Source organism: Podarcis erhardii (assembly GCF_964252035.2).
Source record: "Podarcis erhardii genome assembly, chromosome: 11".
Classification (NCBI taxonomy): Eukaryota; Metazoa; Chordata; class Lepidosauria; order Squamata; family Lacertidae; genus Podarcis; species Podarcis erhardii.
The window spans coordinates 33944635-33961205 of record NC_138501.1 but is presented as its reverse complement, the minus strand read 5'-3'; the positions used below and the strand labels follow the sequence as shown (position 1 = coordinate 33961205).

Below are 16571 nucleotides of genomic sequence, written 5' to 3'. Positions count from 1 at the left end.
CTTAATTGAAAATCAGGACCAGGTTTCCAAGTCTCAGTGGACCATTTTTTTTCATCAGGGAATAATTAATGTTTTCCCTTATTCTGAAGTTGTAAAATTTAAAAGATGGAGTGTGTAGTTCGTGAATATTTTTATGACAACTAATTCATTCTAATCAGTCTGTGATCAGCAAACTATATTCCCTTATTTTTCATGTTAAGTACATAAATAGATTTCTCGACATTCATAACTTGGTTGGTGGATTTGTACTTTTAAAAGCAGCCAGAATTTCTGACCTTTTTATGCAAACTTATGACTTTATATATTTTTAAAAACACTCAAATTAAGTTAACTTCTACAGTTTTAATTATAAGTATTCAAGTATGTACTGTAAGTAATGGAAAGAAAGAGTCAAATGCTAGGTTTGGGATATTTCAAAGACGTTCAGCAGTACAAGACGTTTTCTTTTTTTTAACCACTTTTCATAAAAGATCTGTGCATGAATCAATATAAAATGAAGCAAAAACAATGGTACTTTTAACAGTATAAAACGAGATATGGCAGACAATTTTAAAAGCTTAAATCCAACTGTGAGTTTGCCTTTTCCTGCCAAACATCTAAACATCAATATAAATATTGCAGCAAGAGACAATGGAACAGCAATTATGCACTAAATACAAGAGACTTGGCAGAACATAAATGTTCTTAAACAGATGCCTAAAGCTGTATAAGGAGCTTCAATTTATACCTGCGGAAGCTAATATGGAGGAGGGGGAAGAACCGGGGGGGGGGTGGAGGTTGCAGCATCTTTTCCACAATGCTATGGCCCCAACCCAAATCCCCTGCCACACACATATACAGCTGCATCTTATCAAAGAAAAATGTTGCAAGATCTATCCCACAACATGTCTTGTTTGGCCCCACCGTCTGGGAAACCTCACTATTTCCCTCTTTCTCTCCTTGTCTGCAAAAAGCAGCAGAGGTCTGCTAAGAAGAACCAAGCTAAGATCATGCCATTAGCCCATCTAGTCCACCATCACGTTCTCACAGTGGCCAACCAGTTCTGCATGCCAGACCTGAGTTCAATAGCACTCTCCCCACTTGTGAATCCCAGCAACTGATAAACAGAGGCATTCTTCCTCCAACAGCGGAGCTACAGCACAGCCTTTCATAGCCCTGCCCTCCGTGAATTTGTCTGATCCTTTTTTTAGAGCCAGGTTGGTGGCCATTACAGCATCTTGTGGGAATGAATTTTGCAGTTTAATTGTGCACTGTGGGGGGTTGGGATATATATATTTTCAATGGTCTTTCCTAAATCTTCCAACACTCTTCTTCAGTGAATGGCCCCTGGTTCTGAACACGTCAGAAAAAAAATTACAGAGGTACCTTGGTTGTCGAATGTAATCCGTTCTGGAAGACCGTTCGAATTCCGAAAACATTCGACAACTGAAGCACAGTGGGCGGTTGGCAAATTCCATTGAGAAAATGGAGAAACGCGCCTTGGAAGCCATTTGACTTCCGAGGTGCGTTCAAAAACGGAAGCATTCACTGTGGGTTTTCGGCGTTTGGCTTCAAAATTGTTTGGCTTCCGAGACGTTCGAAAACCGAGGTTCCACTGTATTTCTATCCACTTTCTCCCCACAATGCACAATGTTATGCACCTCCCTCATTACTTCCATTTCTCGCCTTTCGTCTAAACTAAAAAGATCCAAATGCTTTAACTGTTCTTCATAGGGTAATTCCTCCAGCTCCTTGATTATTTTGATTGTTGTTTCCTGGACCTTTTCTAGCTCCACAATCCCCTTCTCGAGAGGAGCTTACCAGACTTGTGCACAGGTTTCCAAGTTCAGTCACACCACAGGTAAAGGTAAAGGGACCCCTGACCATTAGGTCCAGTCGTGGCCGACTCTGGGGTTGTGGCGCTCATCTCGCTTTATTGGCCGAGGGAGCCGGTGTACAGCTTCCGGGTCATGTGGCCAGCATGACTAAGCTGCTTCTTGCGAACCAGAGCAACGCACGGAAACACCGTTTACCTTCCCGTCGGAGCGGTACCTATTTATCTACTTGCACTTTGATGTGCTTTCGAACTGCTAGGTTGGCAGGAGCTGGGACCGAGAAACGGGAGCTCACCTCGTCGCGGGGATTCGAACCACCGACCTTCTGATCGGCAAGTCCTAGGTTCTGTGGTTTCACCCACAGCTCCACCCTTGGTGGTCAGTCACACCATAGATGTGTTCAGTAATACTGGCAGTTTTGTTTTCGGTCCTAGCGATCCCTAGCCTTGAAGGATATGTGGATTTTCTTTCTTTCTTGTTTAGTTTTCCATTTACATACCTCACCTTTAGAATCCTGTTTGCTTGAGACAGAGCCTCTGTGGCTCCCATTTTTCCATGCTGACTGGGCCTGATGGGATTTGGCTGCCAGGCTGAGGAAGTGCTGTTTGGAACTCTTGACTCTCAAAAATGACTTTCTTGTAACATAATACATACTATAGAATGCGGTAATTAAAGTATATTCAGAAATAAGATCTGTCAGTCACTTAACCCTGGTGTTCCGGACAGACTGTGAACTCTACTTTCATATTTAAAATGTCTGGCTCTGATATTGTATAGCTTTTAAAAACAGTGCATACATTTGTCATTGTTGATATTAACTGTTGGTTCAGGGTGAGATATGGAAGTTTAAACTTAGTGCCCCATCTGTGACACTGGCTAAGTGCTGCTGTTATCTTCTAAGAGTCCTTAAAGGTCCTTTGGCTTCTTGGATGAATAAAGGACCAAAAGACAAGTCAGACAGATAGCTAGTTGAGCTTTCATCTGAATTTAGTTACACGCTTCCTAGGAGCAGTTTATATATTTCCATGTGTGGCAAAATGCTACTTAGAACTGTTGAAAAAGCAGTTTTAAGTTGCTTTGGCATTAGGTTGTGTGGGTTATGTGGTAAATGAAACTACTGTACGATAAAAAAAAATGTTATTTAAAATTTTATTTAAAACACACACACACACACACATGTGTATATACACACACAGAGAAAGTATTCTATTTTAGCATTATTACACTTTAAGAGGATAGTAACTGATAAAATTATTAGATATGGTATGCAAAAATAATCAGCATTTCATTATACACAGGGATTTTTTTCTGCTGGAACTCACCCGAACTCAGTTCCAGCATCTCTCAGGTGGGCACCATTGCTATTATAAGAGAACAAGAGAGGCGTTCATGGTGAGTTCCAGCACCTCTTTTTCTAAAAAAAATATAGCACTGATTATACAAATGGTATCACTCCTGCTATAAGAAAAAAACTGCTTCTTTTCCCTTATGGGGTACTCCCCTTTTGCAGGTTCTCTGTCGGTAGGAGAAAATAACAGAGGCCAGCCAGAGAATATTGAGAAGCAAAGCAGCTAGTAAGCCTGATCTTTATTAAACTGTTGCAACAGGGTCCTCACTCACCACATGCCGGAGGGGGGAGGAACCCAGAACAACGGTGTGCAAGCCCTTATATAGACTGTTGGAATTGCCCACCCTGGAGTCCAAGAACATCCCCCAATACATCATACATACATCACAGAAGGGGCAGTCTACAGCAGAATCCTATCTGGCAGGAAACCTGTTGATGGGTTTACCTGGAGAGCCTAGCCATTCTTTTGTGATGGTAAATACAGTGGTACCTCAGGTTACATACGCTTCAGGTTACAGACTCCGCTAACCCAGAAATAGTATCTCGAGTAAAGAACTTTGCTTCAGGATGAGAACAGAAATTGTGCTCCGGCGGTGCAGCGGCAGCAGGAGGCCGCATTAGCTAAAGTGGTGCTTCAGGTTAAGTACAGTTTCAAGTTAAGAGCAGACTTCCGGAACGAATTAAGTACTTAACCCGAGGTACCACTGTACTTAATTCCTGAGTCCAGGTCACAGGCTCACCCTATTCATACACAGATAGGTCCTTAAGACAGGATTTGTGAGCAAAGAGACACTGAGGGGGTTCCCATTTCCTTCCTCCTTGCAGAGAAATATTTGAGGTCACTGAAAGAGTCAAAATGGCTTTAGGACTGACTTCCTATAGTGTTTCAGACATGTGGTTTATATATTTATATATGTGTTTGCTTGGTACATTTTTGAACATTTATTTTATATCTTAGACCTTATAATTCTCATAACACTCCTGTTATGCTCCAAAGGCTTGCTGGAACGAGTAGGCTTTAAACTAGTTATGATCTGAATGAGCATAGCTAGGAGGCAATATGATCTCTTTCCTGGAAAAGGGTGATCAGGGCAGTTTCAATGCCGTATCTCGCCATGAAACCAGTCCATGTAATCTGTATCATCCAAGACCACTTGCAGTTGGTCCGACGCTACTCTCTCGATCACCTTGCCTAGGAAAACTGCTATGGTAGTTGCCTATAGAGCAGTATGGGCAATGGTAGTTGCCTATAGAGCAGTATGGGCAATGTATGGCCCTCCAGATGTTGTTGGACTATAACTACTATCATCACTGACCATTGGCCTTGAGTTGATGGAAGCTGGAGACCAACAACATCTGTGCCCCTGCTACTGCCCCAGCTGCAAAGAATACATAAAGTGCTCTATATGTCAGAGATGGGGAACCGGTGGCTTTCCCAATGTTGTTTGACTACAGCACCCATCAGTGCTATCCACTGTTGGAAATGGCGAGAGATGGTCCAGCAATATCTGGAGTGCCACAAGTTCCCCATTTATGCCTCTCATTTGCTATGGAATTAGTTGCTACAGCAATCACCGGGGGAAGCTTTGATTATTGTATAATAGATTATTTATAGAAAAACCTCTTAAAATACTTTATTTTCTGATAAATTGTGCTGAGCTGCAACTCTCAAGATTATTCTAGGTGAACGTACTGAAATAGGATGCAGTGGTTGGAAGCCAAGTGTTCCTCACCATTGAGTCCTGGCTTCTTTCACAGCTGTGCTATGTGCTGCATTTAGTTTAATACGTAATACTGGAACACTTTGTAATGGTACACACCCACACAAGCACATCCCTTGATTACTCAGTGGTTGATGACTTGCAGCTGAATGCATGAACTGGCTGGTATCAGAAGGACACAGTGACAGGTTATTGATCATATATTGAATATATGCCGGGTTTGATTAATGAGAAATTGTCATCCTAATTACTATATTTTGAGGAAATTGCTTGTATTACCTGCCCTGGAGGCAGAATTTCTGTGTTTTTGTGAAAAGAATATAGTATGTTCCTGGAAAAGAAGTATTAATTTAAGCAATGATATCATGCTGTCAAAACACTATATCATGCAGTGGCATGTATAGGTACAGGTGTAGCTAGTTATTTTTTAATGCATAGTTTGTTGGGTTTTTTTAAAAAAAAGGCACACCGCAACAATACAAAGAATGTATGTGAACAATAATGGAAAAGCAAAACATAGCAGCAAAACATGTCGATTCAAAATACCAGTAGGAAAAGCAGACACATGTAATCAAAGCAAAGAAGAAAAGAAGAAATAAGACTGAATAAAAAACAAATGAAGAGAAACAGAGAGTTAGAAAGGGATAGCCCACATGGCATACAACTTCCGCAGACAGCTCTAAGTAGGAGTTGCAGATGTCCCAGAATTTATTCTCTTTGCACCTGATAAAAAAGTAGCTCTTTAATATGCTGCAAGGAAGAAAGGTCCTCTAATCAATGAATGGCTGGGGGAGCCATTTGATCTAGTGTTGTAAGACCAGTCACTTGGCTACCAGTAAAGTGGGCAGTGTTCAACTATGGTGTCCCTCAAGATACCATGAACATCTGAAAATTTTTGAGATTTCCCTAGGGCCAAGTTAATAGGAATAAGAACTTTTGCCTCAAGCAGGACCACTACAGGGCAGGACCAGATCATATGTTTCAGTGCTGCCCCTGCCTCACCACAACACCAACACACATCAGTAGATATAACACCCATGGGGAGTCAGTGTGCCCTAAAACAAGCTTATGTTGGATAAGACTTAGCCTAAAATTCAGGGAATGAAAGGACTGCCTTTTTAAAGTTCTCTGGTCTGTGTTAATTTGTAACCAAAGTTTATCGGATCACTGAAATCTTTAAAGATGGCTATGAAGCTCTATCGCCTTCATGGATCACTGCCTTGCCGTGGCGAAGGGGCTTGAATAACTCAGAGAAGCTATGAGCTATGCCATGCAGGGCCACCCAAGATGGACAGGTCATAGTGGAGAGTTTTGACCAAACGTGATCCACCTGGAGCAGGAACCAGCAAGCCACTCCAGTATCCCTGCCAAGAAAACTCCATGGACAAAGACAACAGGCATATAAAAGTTATGACGCTGGAAGATGAGCCCCTCAGGTCGGAAGGCGTCCAACATGCTACTGAGGAAGAGCGGAGGACAAGTACAAGTATATCCAGAGCTGATGAAGCGGCTGGGCCAAAGCCGAAAGGATGCTCAGTTGCGGATATGCCTGGAAGCGAAAGGAAAGTCCAATGCTGTAAAGAAAAATATTGCATAGGAACCTGGAATGTAAGAACCATGAACCTGGGTAAGATGGATGTGGTCAAAAATGAGATGGCAAGAATAAATATTGACATCCTGGGCATCAGTGAACTAAAATGGACGGGAATGGGCAAATTCAGTTCGGATGACCATCATATCTACTACTGTGGGCAAGAATCCCATAAAAAAAATGGAGTGGCCCTCATAGTCAACAAAAGAGTGGCAAAAGCTGTACTGGGATGCAATCTCAAAAATGATAGATTGATCTCAATACGAATCCAAGGCAGACGTTTTAACATCGCAGTAATCCAAGTTTATGCACCAACCACTGGTGCTGAAGAAACTAAAATTGACCAATTCTATGAAGACTTACAACACCTTATAGAAATGAAACCAAAGAAGGATGTTCTTCTCATTATAGGGGATTGGAATGCTAAAGTAGGGAGTCAAGAGATAAAAGGAACAACTGGCAAGTTTGGCCTTGGAATTCAAAACAAAGCAGGGCAAAGGCTAATAGAGTTCTGCCAAGAGAACAAGCTGGTCATCACAAACACTCTTTTCCAACAACACAAGAGACGACTCTACACATGGACATCACCAGATGGGCAGCATTGAAATCAGATTGATTATATTCTCTGCAGCCAAAGATGGAGAAGCTCTATACAGTCAGCAAAAACAAGACCTGGAGCTGACTGTGGCTCAGATCATCAGCTTCTTATAGCAAAATTCAAGCTTAAACTGAAGAAAGTAGGAAAAACCACTGGGCCGGTAAGATACAATCTAAGTCAAATCCCTTATGAATACACAGTGGAAGTGAGGAACAGGTTTAAAGATTTAGATTTGGTGGACAGAGTGCCTGAAGAACTATGGATGGAGGCTCGTAACATTATACAGGAGGCAGCAACTAAAACCATCCCAATGAAAAGGAAATGCAAGAAAGCAAAGTTGCTGTCCAACGAGGCCTTACAAATAGCGGGGGAGAGAAGGCAAGCAAAATGCGAGGGAGATAGTGAAAGATACAGGAAATTGAATGCAGAATTCCAAAAAATAGCAAGAAGAGACAAGAAGGCCTTCTTAAACGAGCAATGCAAAGAAATAGAGGAAAACAACAGAATGGGAAAAACCAGAGATCTGTTCAAGAAAATTGGAGATATGAAAGGAACATTTCGTACAAAGATTACCGTAATAAAAGACAAAAGTGGAAAGGACCTAACAGAAGCAGAAGACATCAAGAAGAGGTGGCAAGAATACACAGAGGAATTATATCAGAAAGATTTGGATGTCTCGTACACCCCAGGTAGTGTGGTTGCTGACCTTGAGCCAGACATCCTGGAGAGTGAAGTCAAATGGGCCTTAGAAAGCACTGCTAATAACAAGGCCAGTGGAAGTGATGGTATTCCAGCTGAACTATTTAAAATTTTAAAAGATGATGCTGTTAAGGTGCTACACTCAATATGCCAGCAAATTTGGAAAACTCAGCAGTGGCCAGAGGATTGGAGAAGATCAGTCTACATCCCAATCCCAAAGAATGCTCCAACTACCACACAATTGCACTCATTTCACACGCTAGCAAGGTTATGCTTAAAATTCTACAAGGCAGGCTTAAGCAGTATGTGGACCGAGAACTCCCAGAAGTGCAAGCTGGATTTCGAAGGAGCAGAGGAACCAGAGACCAAATTGCAAACATTCGCTGGATTATGGAGAAAGCTAGAGAGTTCCAGAAAGACATCTACTTCTGCTTCATTGACTATGCAAAAGCCTTTGACTGTGTCGACCACAGCAAACTATGGCAAGTTCTTAAAGAAATGGGAGTGCCAGATCACCTCATCTGTCTCCTGAGAAATCTCTATGTGGGACAAGAAGCTACAGTTAGAACTGGATATGGAACAACTGATTGGTTCAAAATTGGGAAAGGAGTACGGCAAGGCTGTATATTGTCTCCCTGCTTATTTAACTTATATGCAGAATTCATCATGCGAAAGGCTGGGCTGGATGAATCCCAAGCCGGAATTAAGATTGCCGGAAGAAATATCAACAACCTCAGATATACAGATGACACAACCTTGATGGCAGAAAGTGAGGAGGAATTAAAGAACCTTTTAATGAGGGTGGAAGAGGAGAGCGCAAAATATGGTCTGAAGCTCAACATCAAAAAAACGAAGATCATGGCCACTGGTCCCATCACCTCCTGGCAAATAGAAGGGGAAGAAATGGAGGCAGTGAGAGATTTTACTTTTTTGGGCTCCATGATAACTGCAGATGGAGACAGCAGTCACGAAATTAAAAGACGCCTGCTCCTTGGCAGAAAGGCGTGGCAAACCTAGACAGCATCTTAAAAAGCAGAGACATCACCTTGCCAACAGAGGTCCGTATAGTTAAAGCCATGGTTTTCCCAGTAGTGATGTATGGAAGTGAGAGCTGGACCATCAAGAAGGCTGATCACCGAAGAATTGATGCTTTTGAACTGTGGTGCTGGAGGAGACTCTTGAGAGTCCCATGGACTGCAAGAAGATCAAACCTATCCATTATGAAGGAAATCAGCCCTGAGTGCTCACTGGAAGGACAGATCCTGAAGTTGAGGCCCCAGTACTTTGGCCACCTCATGAGAAGAGAAGACTCCCTGGAAAAGACCCTGATGTTGGGAAAGATGGAGGGCACAAGGAGAAGGGGACGACAGAGGACGAGATGGTTGGACAGTGTTCTTGAAGCTACAAACATGAGCCTGACCAAACTGCGGGAGGCAGTAGAAGACAGGAATGCCTGGCGTGCTCTGGTCCATGGGGTCACGAAGAGTCGGACACAAGTAAACAACTAAACAACAACATGAAGCTCTATAGGCAGGAAAATAAACGAAGTCTCAGTTTTTCCGTTTGATAGGAAGTCCATTAACCTGAATGATATCAGGAAATGTTTTAGTGAAAAATAGATGTGAGCTAATGTAATTAGTTCTACTGCACATGACAAAGCACTTCCATTTTTATTTTGTTTAAATATTTCTGCCAATTGAGGCAGCAGAAATATAAAACCAAATGTATCATTAGACATAAAGACAAATACCTCAGTCTTGATTAGACTTTTCCAAACATTGGTGTAAGATTCCCCTCCCCCCCTCCCCTGGGTTTTAAGGCAAGTCTGTTAATTTCTCTTTTTTGAATAGGCACTTAAGGTACTTTTAATTCTAAGGCGTTTCAGAGAGGTCATATTTTTCTTACTTAAGTAAATGTCTTTTCACAGTTCATCATTTTGTCAACAATCAGTCCCTCTTTTAGGGAAATTGTAGCTTGGTGAGGGAAATAGGGGGTCTCCTAATGACTCTCAGCACCCTCTCAGCACAACAGTTCCCAGGATTCATTGCGGGAAGCCATGCCTATTTAAAGTGGCATGATACTGCTTTAAAAGTATAGCGAGGGTAAGGCTTTACTCCCTTTGCCTTTCCCTCAATTGTCACCTAGTGGCAGCCATGACATCAGGCAACCCAAACTGTTTCCATCCCAGCTGGTCATTATAATGACCATAACTTCAAGAATGGGTTCCTGTACTTGCTTTTTCCTTTCCTCTCTTTTTCCTAGTGTGTCATGCCTTGGTAAGCCCGAGGGCAAGGACTGTCTTCCTCTAATCTTGTAAACTGTTCTAGGAGCCTTTGGAGCTGAAGGGCAGGGTCAAAATGCGTAAGATAAATAATTGCGAACATTACAGAATTCCTTAAGTTTTTCCATTGATCCTTTTGACGGAAGCAAAACTTGGATAAGCTCTGTACCCCTTGAACTTCTCACCTTTTGGGAAAGTAGGTTGACTGTATTATTATAATTTTGTATATTTTGTGTCTGGGATCCATTCATATATGCCACAGCTGCTTGCCCAATCCCACTGAGAGGTTTGAACTATCCCCAAGGATTCTGGCCTTCCTGCAGTCTTGGGATTTATTCCCTTTTATTAGAGGTGTTCAGGGACGTGGGTGGCGCTGTGGGTTAAACCACAGAGCCTAGGACTTGCCGATCAGAAGGTCGGCGGTTCAAATCCCCGCCACAGGGTGAGCTCCCGTTGCTCGGTCCCTGTTCCTGCCAACCTAGCAGTTCGAAAGCACGTCAAAGTGCAAGCAGATAAATAGGTACCACTCTGGCGGGAAGGTAAACGGCGTTTCCGTGCGCTGCTCTGGTTCACCAAAAGCAGCTTAGTCATGCTGGCCACATGACCCGGAAGCTGTACACCGGCTCCCTTGGCCAATAAAGTGAGATGAGCACTACAACCCCAGAGTCGGTCACGACTGGACCTAATGGTCAGGGGTCCTTTTACCTTTACCTTTATTAGAGGTATTCTAGGATCCTGGAACTAAGATGGTAGCAGCTGTTAAAGTTGGTTCTACAGTTCTGAGGGTCCTTGGAAACTCCCTATCGAATCTTTTACAATGGTGCCACATTCACATATAAGCTGTCTGACATAAGCTGATAACAGCAAGGTTGTATACCTGCATCCAATTATCTGATATGGGCATGAGGAAGTAGGTGCACTCTTGGAGCTCCCCAGCCCAAATCAACTTTCAAAGGTGGTAACTGATCTGCACACTCTTATTTTGCATACATAGATTGGCTCCCTCCTTTGAAATGAATAGGACATTGCAACAGCTCTGTATGTGTGCAAAATGCACGTGCAAAATGCAAAACTTTGGATAGGGTGCTTTTAAAAAAAGTATGCCTCTGGGGAACAAAATACTATTATTTTGCTGTTGGTCTGGTAAATGCTTGTGCACTTTTTGTTGGTGAAAACTCCTCATTCCCTCACACACATCCCTCAGACGTTGAGATCTCTTACATAATTTGCAGTGTCCCGTTGTAAAAGGTACATTTGCCATCTACACCAAAGTTACTATGGCTCCCCATCACCTCCCCCTCCCCAATTACAGAAATTCTTTTCTCTCACTAGAGACTTACGAAATGTCTGCTTAGTTTTCAAGAAAAGGAAGAAAGCGGCCTGGCAGAGAGATCAGTGGCTATATTTTAGTAGAACTCTTGACTAATTCTGCTGTTTTATGTCCTGCTGCACACATTGAACTGCTCTTGGGCAGGGGGGGAAGGAATCTGAAATACTACTTTTTTTTTAAGTGCTAGTCATAACAGGACTTTCAGCTATGCCATTCCTCTAAAATACAGGGATAAGAGGTTTTCCTGTATTGCAGCCCACAGACTTCTATTTCAGACTCCCTGGAAGTGGCTGCTCAAACCATTTGCCCAACAGGCTCACTACCCACTGGGTATATATATATATATTTTTAAATTGTGTTTGTGCTCCAGAAAGCATTCCATATTAACATCTATGACATTAGACAGCATTTTGTCCAAAGTAGACATAGCCATGTTTATTGTGGGTCTGGTGCAATCACAAGACAGGTTTTACAGCAAATATCCATTAAACAAAGGCCTAGTATTCACACAAGGAGATGAGGTAATAAACCTATGTCTGGACTGCACCACTTCAGACAGCGGGTGTCTCCCTGATGTGGTTGCTTTAACATAGTGTAGCAAAAAGCTAGTACAAAAAGGGAGACGGCTGTCCTGCGGGATGCCACCTTTTCCACTGTGCAGGAAAATTGTGCTCAAGGTTAAGGTCACATCCTCACTATACAGCTAAAGCAATATAATACCACTTTAAACAGTCATGATTTCCGCCAAAAGAGTCCGGGGAGCTGTAATTTGTTAAGACTGCCGAGAGTTGTTAGGAGACTCCTAATCGCAGAGCTTCAGTTCCCAGAGTGGATTAACAATCAGTCTCTCTTCTCAGGAAACTCAGGGCAATGCAGTTCTGGGAGGATAATAGGAGTCTCCTAACAACTCTTGAGGGACGCGGGTGGCACTGTGGGTTAAACCACAGAGCCTAGGACTTGCCGATCAGAAGGTCGGCGGTTCGAATCCCCACGACGGGGTGAGCTCCCGTTGCTCGGTCCCAGCTCCTGCCAACCTAGCAGTTTGAAAGCACGTCAAAGTGCAAGTAGATAAATAGGTACCACTCTGGCGGGAAGGTAAACGGTGTTTCAATGCGCTGCTCTGGTTCGCCAGAAGCAGCTTAGTCATGCTGGCCACATGACCTGGAAGTTGTATGCCGGCTCCCTCGGCCAATAAAGCAAGATGAGTGCCGCAACCCCAGAGTCGGTCACGACTGGACCTGATGGTCAGGGGTCCCTTTACCTTTACCTTTAACAACTCTTGGCACCTTTAACAAACTACATAGCAGGGGTCAACAAACTTACTGTGCCTCGGGCCGGTGTGTCCAGTGCCGATCACATGGAGGGCGGGGAAGCGTGTGCCCATATGCATGCACACACACTATTTCCGGCGCACTTCTGGGTTGGACGAAATAGCTTGTGTGCATCTGGCCTCCTCCGACCCAGATGTGCACCGGAAATAATGCTTGTGCATGCGCAAATAACGCTTGCACATGCGCACAAGGTATTTCCTGTGCTCCTCCGACCCGGAAGTGGGCAGCCACACAGCGCAGCACCGGTAAGAACAGGCGGCGGTGGGGTCGCCGCGGGCCAGATAAACGAGTCCCTCAGGCCTTATCCGGCCCACGGGCCTTAGTTTGGGGACCCCTGGTCCATAGGATTCTTTGAGGGAAGCCATGAGTATTAAAGTGTTATCATAGTGCTCTAAATGTGTAGTACTGATGTGACCTAACATAAGAAAAGTCCTGCTGGATCAGGCCAGTAGCCTATCTAGTCCAACATCCTATTCTGACGGGGACCAGTCGGATGCCCCTAGGAAACTCACACGCTGAGTGCAGCAGCTCTCTTCCCGGTTGTGAATCCCAGTTGCTGATACACAGAACCAAATGCTGGTAAGAACCAAATGCTGGAATGATCAGTCTAGGACAGGGGTCAGCAACCTTTTTCAGCCGTGGGCTGGTCCACTGTCCCTCAGACCATGTGGTGGGCTGGACTATATTGGGGGGGGGGTCAACGAATTCCTATACCCCACAAATAACCCAGAGATGCATTTTAAATAAAAGCACACATTCTACTCAGGTAAAAACACGCTGATTCCCGGATTGTCCATAGGCTGGATTGAGAAGGCAGTTGGGCCAGATCCGGACCCCGGGCCTTAGGTTGCCTACCCCTGCTCTAGGAAGTAGGAAGGCCCATGTGGAAGCAAGCTGACTCAAGTAAATGGGCTGGATCGAGATTTGCTCAGAACAATAATTATTTCTCCATATGAGAAAAATGGCATTTCATTATCTGTAAGGTACATGCAGAAGAAGAGTAGATCCGCGATGGCGCACAGTGAAGGATTCGGGCAGGGAGTGTGTGTGGAATTTGGAGGCTAAAAATTACTTAAAGAGAAACGAATGATATGTGGAGACAGTCCAGGCATGGAAGAAGATTGATATATTGGCCCCCTCGGGAGATTAATATTCCGGTGTGGGACATAAACATTTTAGGACACTAGTTCCTTCACTCAATTTTTGTTGGCTTTTGTTGTTGTTGTTATTCTAGTTAACATTTTAGGACACTAGTTCCTTCACTCAATTTTTGTTGGCTTTTGTTGTTGTTGTTATTCTAGTTAACATGCTTACAAATGGTCAAATCTGAAGCTTGTTTTTCTGTAATAATCAATAATATCCTATTTTGTGGGGGTGGGGGGTGATTATTTATTTTGCAAATCCTTGTACCTATACTTTTGCGGTTTGTACTGCCTGGCTTTGTGTGTGTGTTTTAATTTTAGTATAAGAACTCTACCAGACCTACTGTGAGTACTCTCAAGTGTTTTATTAAATTGCAAGGGTGTAGCCTTTGGCAGTACTTAATATTTGCAGTGGTCACTCATTACCTATACTGAAATATTTGTAACAGTGAATTAAAATAGAATTTCTTCAGGTAATATTTATCCTGCACCAGGATTTTCCCTCCAGATTAAATGCCAACAATAATAACTCCCTTTCTTCTGTGTTTTATTCCAGATGTATTTATTTTAAACCAAATTCTATTATGGCTCTGGACTGTTGATGAATTCTGAAATTACATACGCATAGCTTAAAGACGTGACTTGATGCCAAAACCTTTTCTCTAGAGGGCAGTTCACTCTCATGGTCCTGGCCCCCTGGGACGAGAATACTACAGACCTTTTAGAGTTTGTGTGGTTTTGATCCAATTTGCATGTCTGAAACATTCTTGGTCTATTTCCTAGTCCAGGGTCTGTAGTCCTTACCAGTTTGATCCTGGATTTTATTAGTCACAAGCTGTCAATAGGATGGTCTCTGGAACCTTCTAGTAGGTAAATAGTTTTGCTGTACTTCTCCAACCTGGTGCCCTCCAGATGTTTGGGGCTATATACGCTAGGATCCCTAGCCATTGGCCATGCTGGATAAGGCTAATGACAGTTGTAGTCCAAAATATCTGGAAAGCACCATGTTGGGGGAGGCTGCTCTTGCACTCTTTTTGAGATCCAATTGCCTTTGCATTCAGCTCTAAAATAGAGTTGCAGAAATTTCCCTGAGGAAAATCTGCTTCTTGATTCACTTCTGGGGAACCCAGTGTTTGTTTTCTCACATAAATTCTAAGCTGAAATTTATTAGGAACTAGCTTAGACATCTGGGGTGGCAAATGCAGGGAGCACATTTGCCTCCCTCCACCCCAATACAGTTTCTGTGGTCTCCTATTTGTATATTCAAGTCCCCATTGCCTTCTGTGGAGAAGGGAAGGCTCTGTAATCTGAAACACCCCCGAGGCAAGGGAACATACTTGCTTCTTGCTGGCCTATTGTCCTCAAAGGCTATAGAGGTGGGAAGGCCATGTGAGCCCCACTTCCACATAAGTGAACAGACTAGTCCCTTTTCTCATACATGTCAACATACTCTACTGACATGTGTGGGCAGATTTGATTAAAGCCTGACCTTAATTGCAGGATTCAGGCCAGGCAAAGTGTTGTTTGCTGGGTCAGGCTATTATAGTCTCATACAGAAGGATTTTAGCCAGCAGCCCTACGTTTTGTAAATTTGAGATGCATACATAGAATCATGGAACTGGAGAACTGGAAAGCATCCCAAAGGTCACCTAGTCCAATCTCCTTGAATGCAGGAACCTCAACAAAAGCATCCATGACAGGTGGCCATCAAACCTCTGCTTAAAAACCTCCAATGAAGGAGAGTCTACCACCTCCTGAGGAAGTTCATTCTACTGTTGAATAGCTCTTACTGTCAGAAAATTCTTCCTGATGTTTAGTCAGAATCTCCTTTGTTGTAACTTGAATCCATCTTCCATGTGAAAGCCCTTAAGATATTTGAATATGGCTATCACATCTCCTCAGTATCCTCTTTACTAGGCAAAACATACCCAGTTCCCTCAACTGTTTCTCATAAGACTTGATTTCCAGATGCTTTATCACATTGGTCTCCCTCTGCAAACATCCCAACTTATCACTATCCTCCTTGAGCTATGGTGCGCAGTAGTGGACACACTACTCCAGGTTGGGGTCACAGGGTTGCTGTGAGGATAAATGAGAAGTAAAACAATGAACGGTAATCCCTCATTTTACGTGTTGGTTCAGTTCCAAGGGCTACATGTATACATGAAAATCAAATATAAGCAAACATCTGGAGCTGCCCCATGGCTAGCGGATGAGGGAGAGAGAGAGAGCATTCCCAGTACTCCCACAACTGGTTCATTGATTGGGTTTGTCTGAGAGATTAAAAGCTCTTTTTACACTGGTTCTACTTTGGTTACTTGCTGGGCAAAGTCCATTTCCTACAATTGCTCTAGCAGATTAGGGACACATGCAGGATCTCATGGGAACTCTGATTGCCCTGGCAAGCAACTCTCCACCTTGCTTGTGACTTGACTTGTGCAGTTTAAACTAGTTCACCTTTAACTTCCTAAGGCTGAAACTATGCAAGTCAAATGCACTTAAGAAGAGAGATTACAGTGGTACCTCAGGTTAAGAACTTAATTCGTTCTGGAGGTCTGTTCTTAACCTGAAACTGTTCTTAACCTGAAGCACCACTTTAGCTAATGGGGCCTCCCACTGCCGCTGCACCGCCACCGCATGATTTCTGTTCTTATCCTGAAGCAAAGTTCTTAACCCGAGGTACTATTTCTGGGTTAGCAGAGTCTGTAACCTGAAG

At 43.3% G+C, this 16571-nt stretch overlaps 1 protein-coding gene across 3 annotated transcripts in view; it reads left to right on the top strand.

Annotated features, from left to right (window-relative positions):
• The window catches only part of CWC27 (CWC27 spliceosome associated cyclophilin), a 121050-nt gene that overhangs the window by 37667 nt on the left and 66812 nt on the right, over positions 1–16571 (top strand). For 2 of the 3 annotated variants that reach the window (XR_014161240.1, XM_081880772.1), the window contains exon 11: positions 3126–3206. The exons of the other annotated variant lie outside the window; for it this stretch is intronic. Coding sequence is in view for 1 of the 2 variants with exons in the window: in XM_081880772.1 (XP_081736898.1) it covers positions 3126–3206 (81 nt within the window). In the remaining variant the exon portion in view is untranslated. The remainder of the gene's footprint in view (positions 1–3125; positions 3207–16571) is intronic. 3 annotated transcript variants of the gene reach the window in all.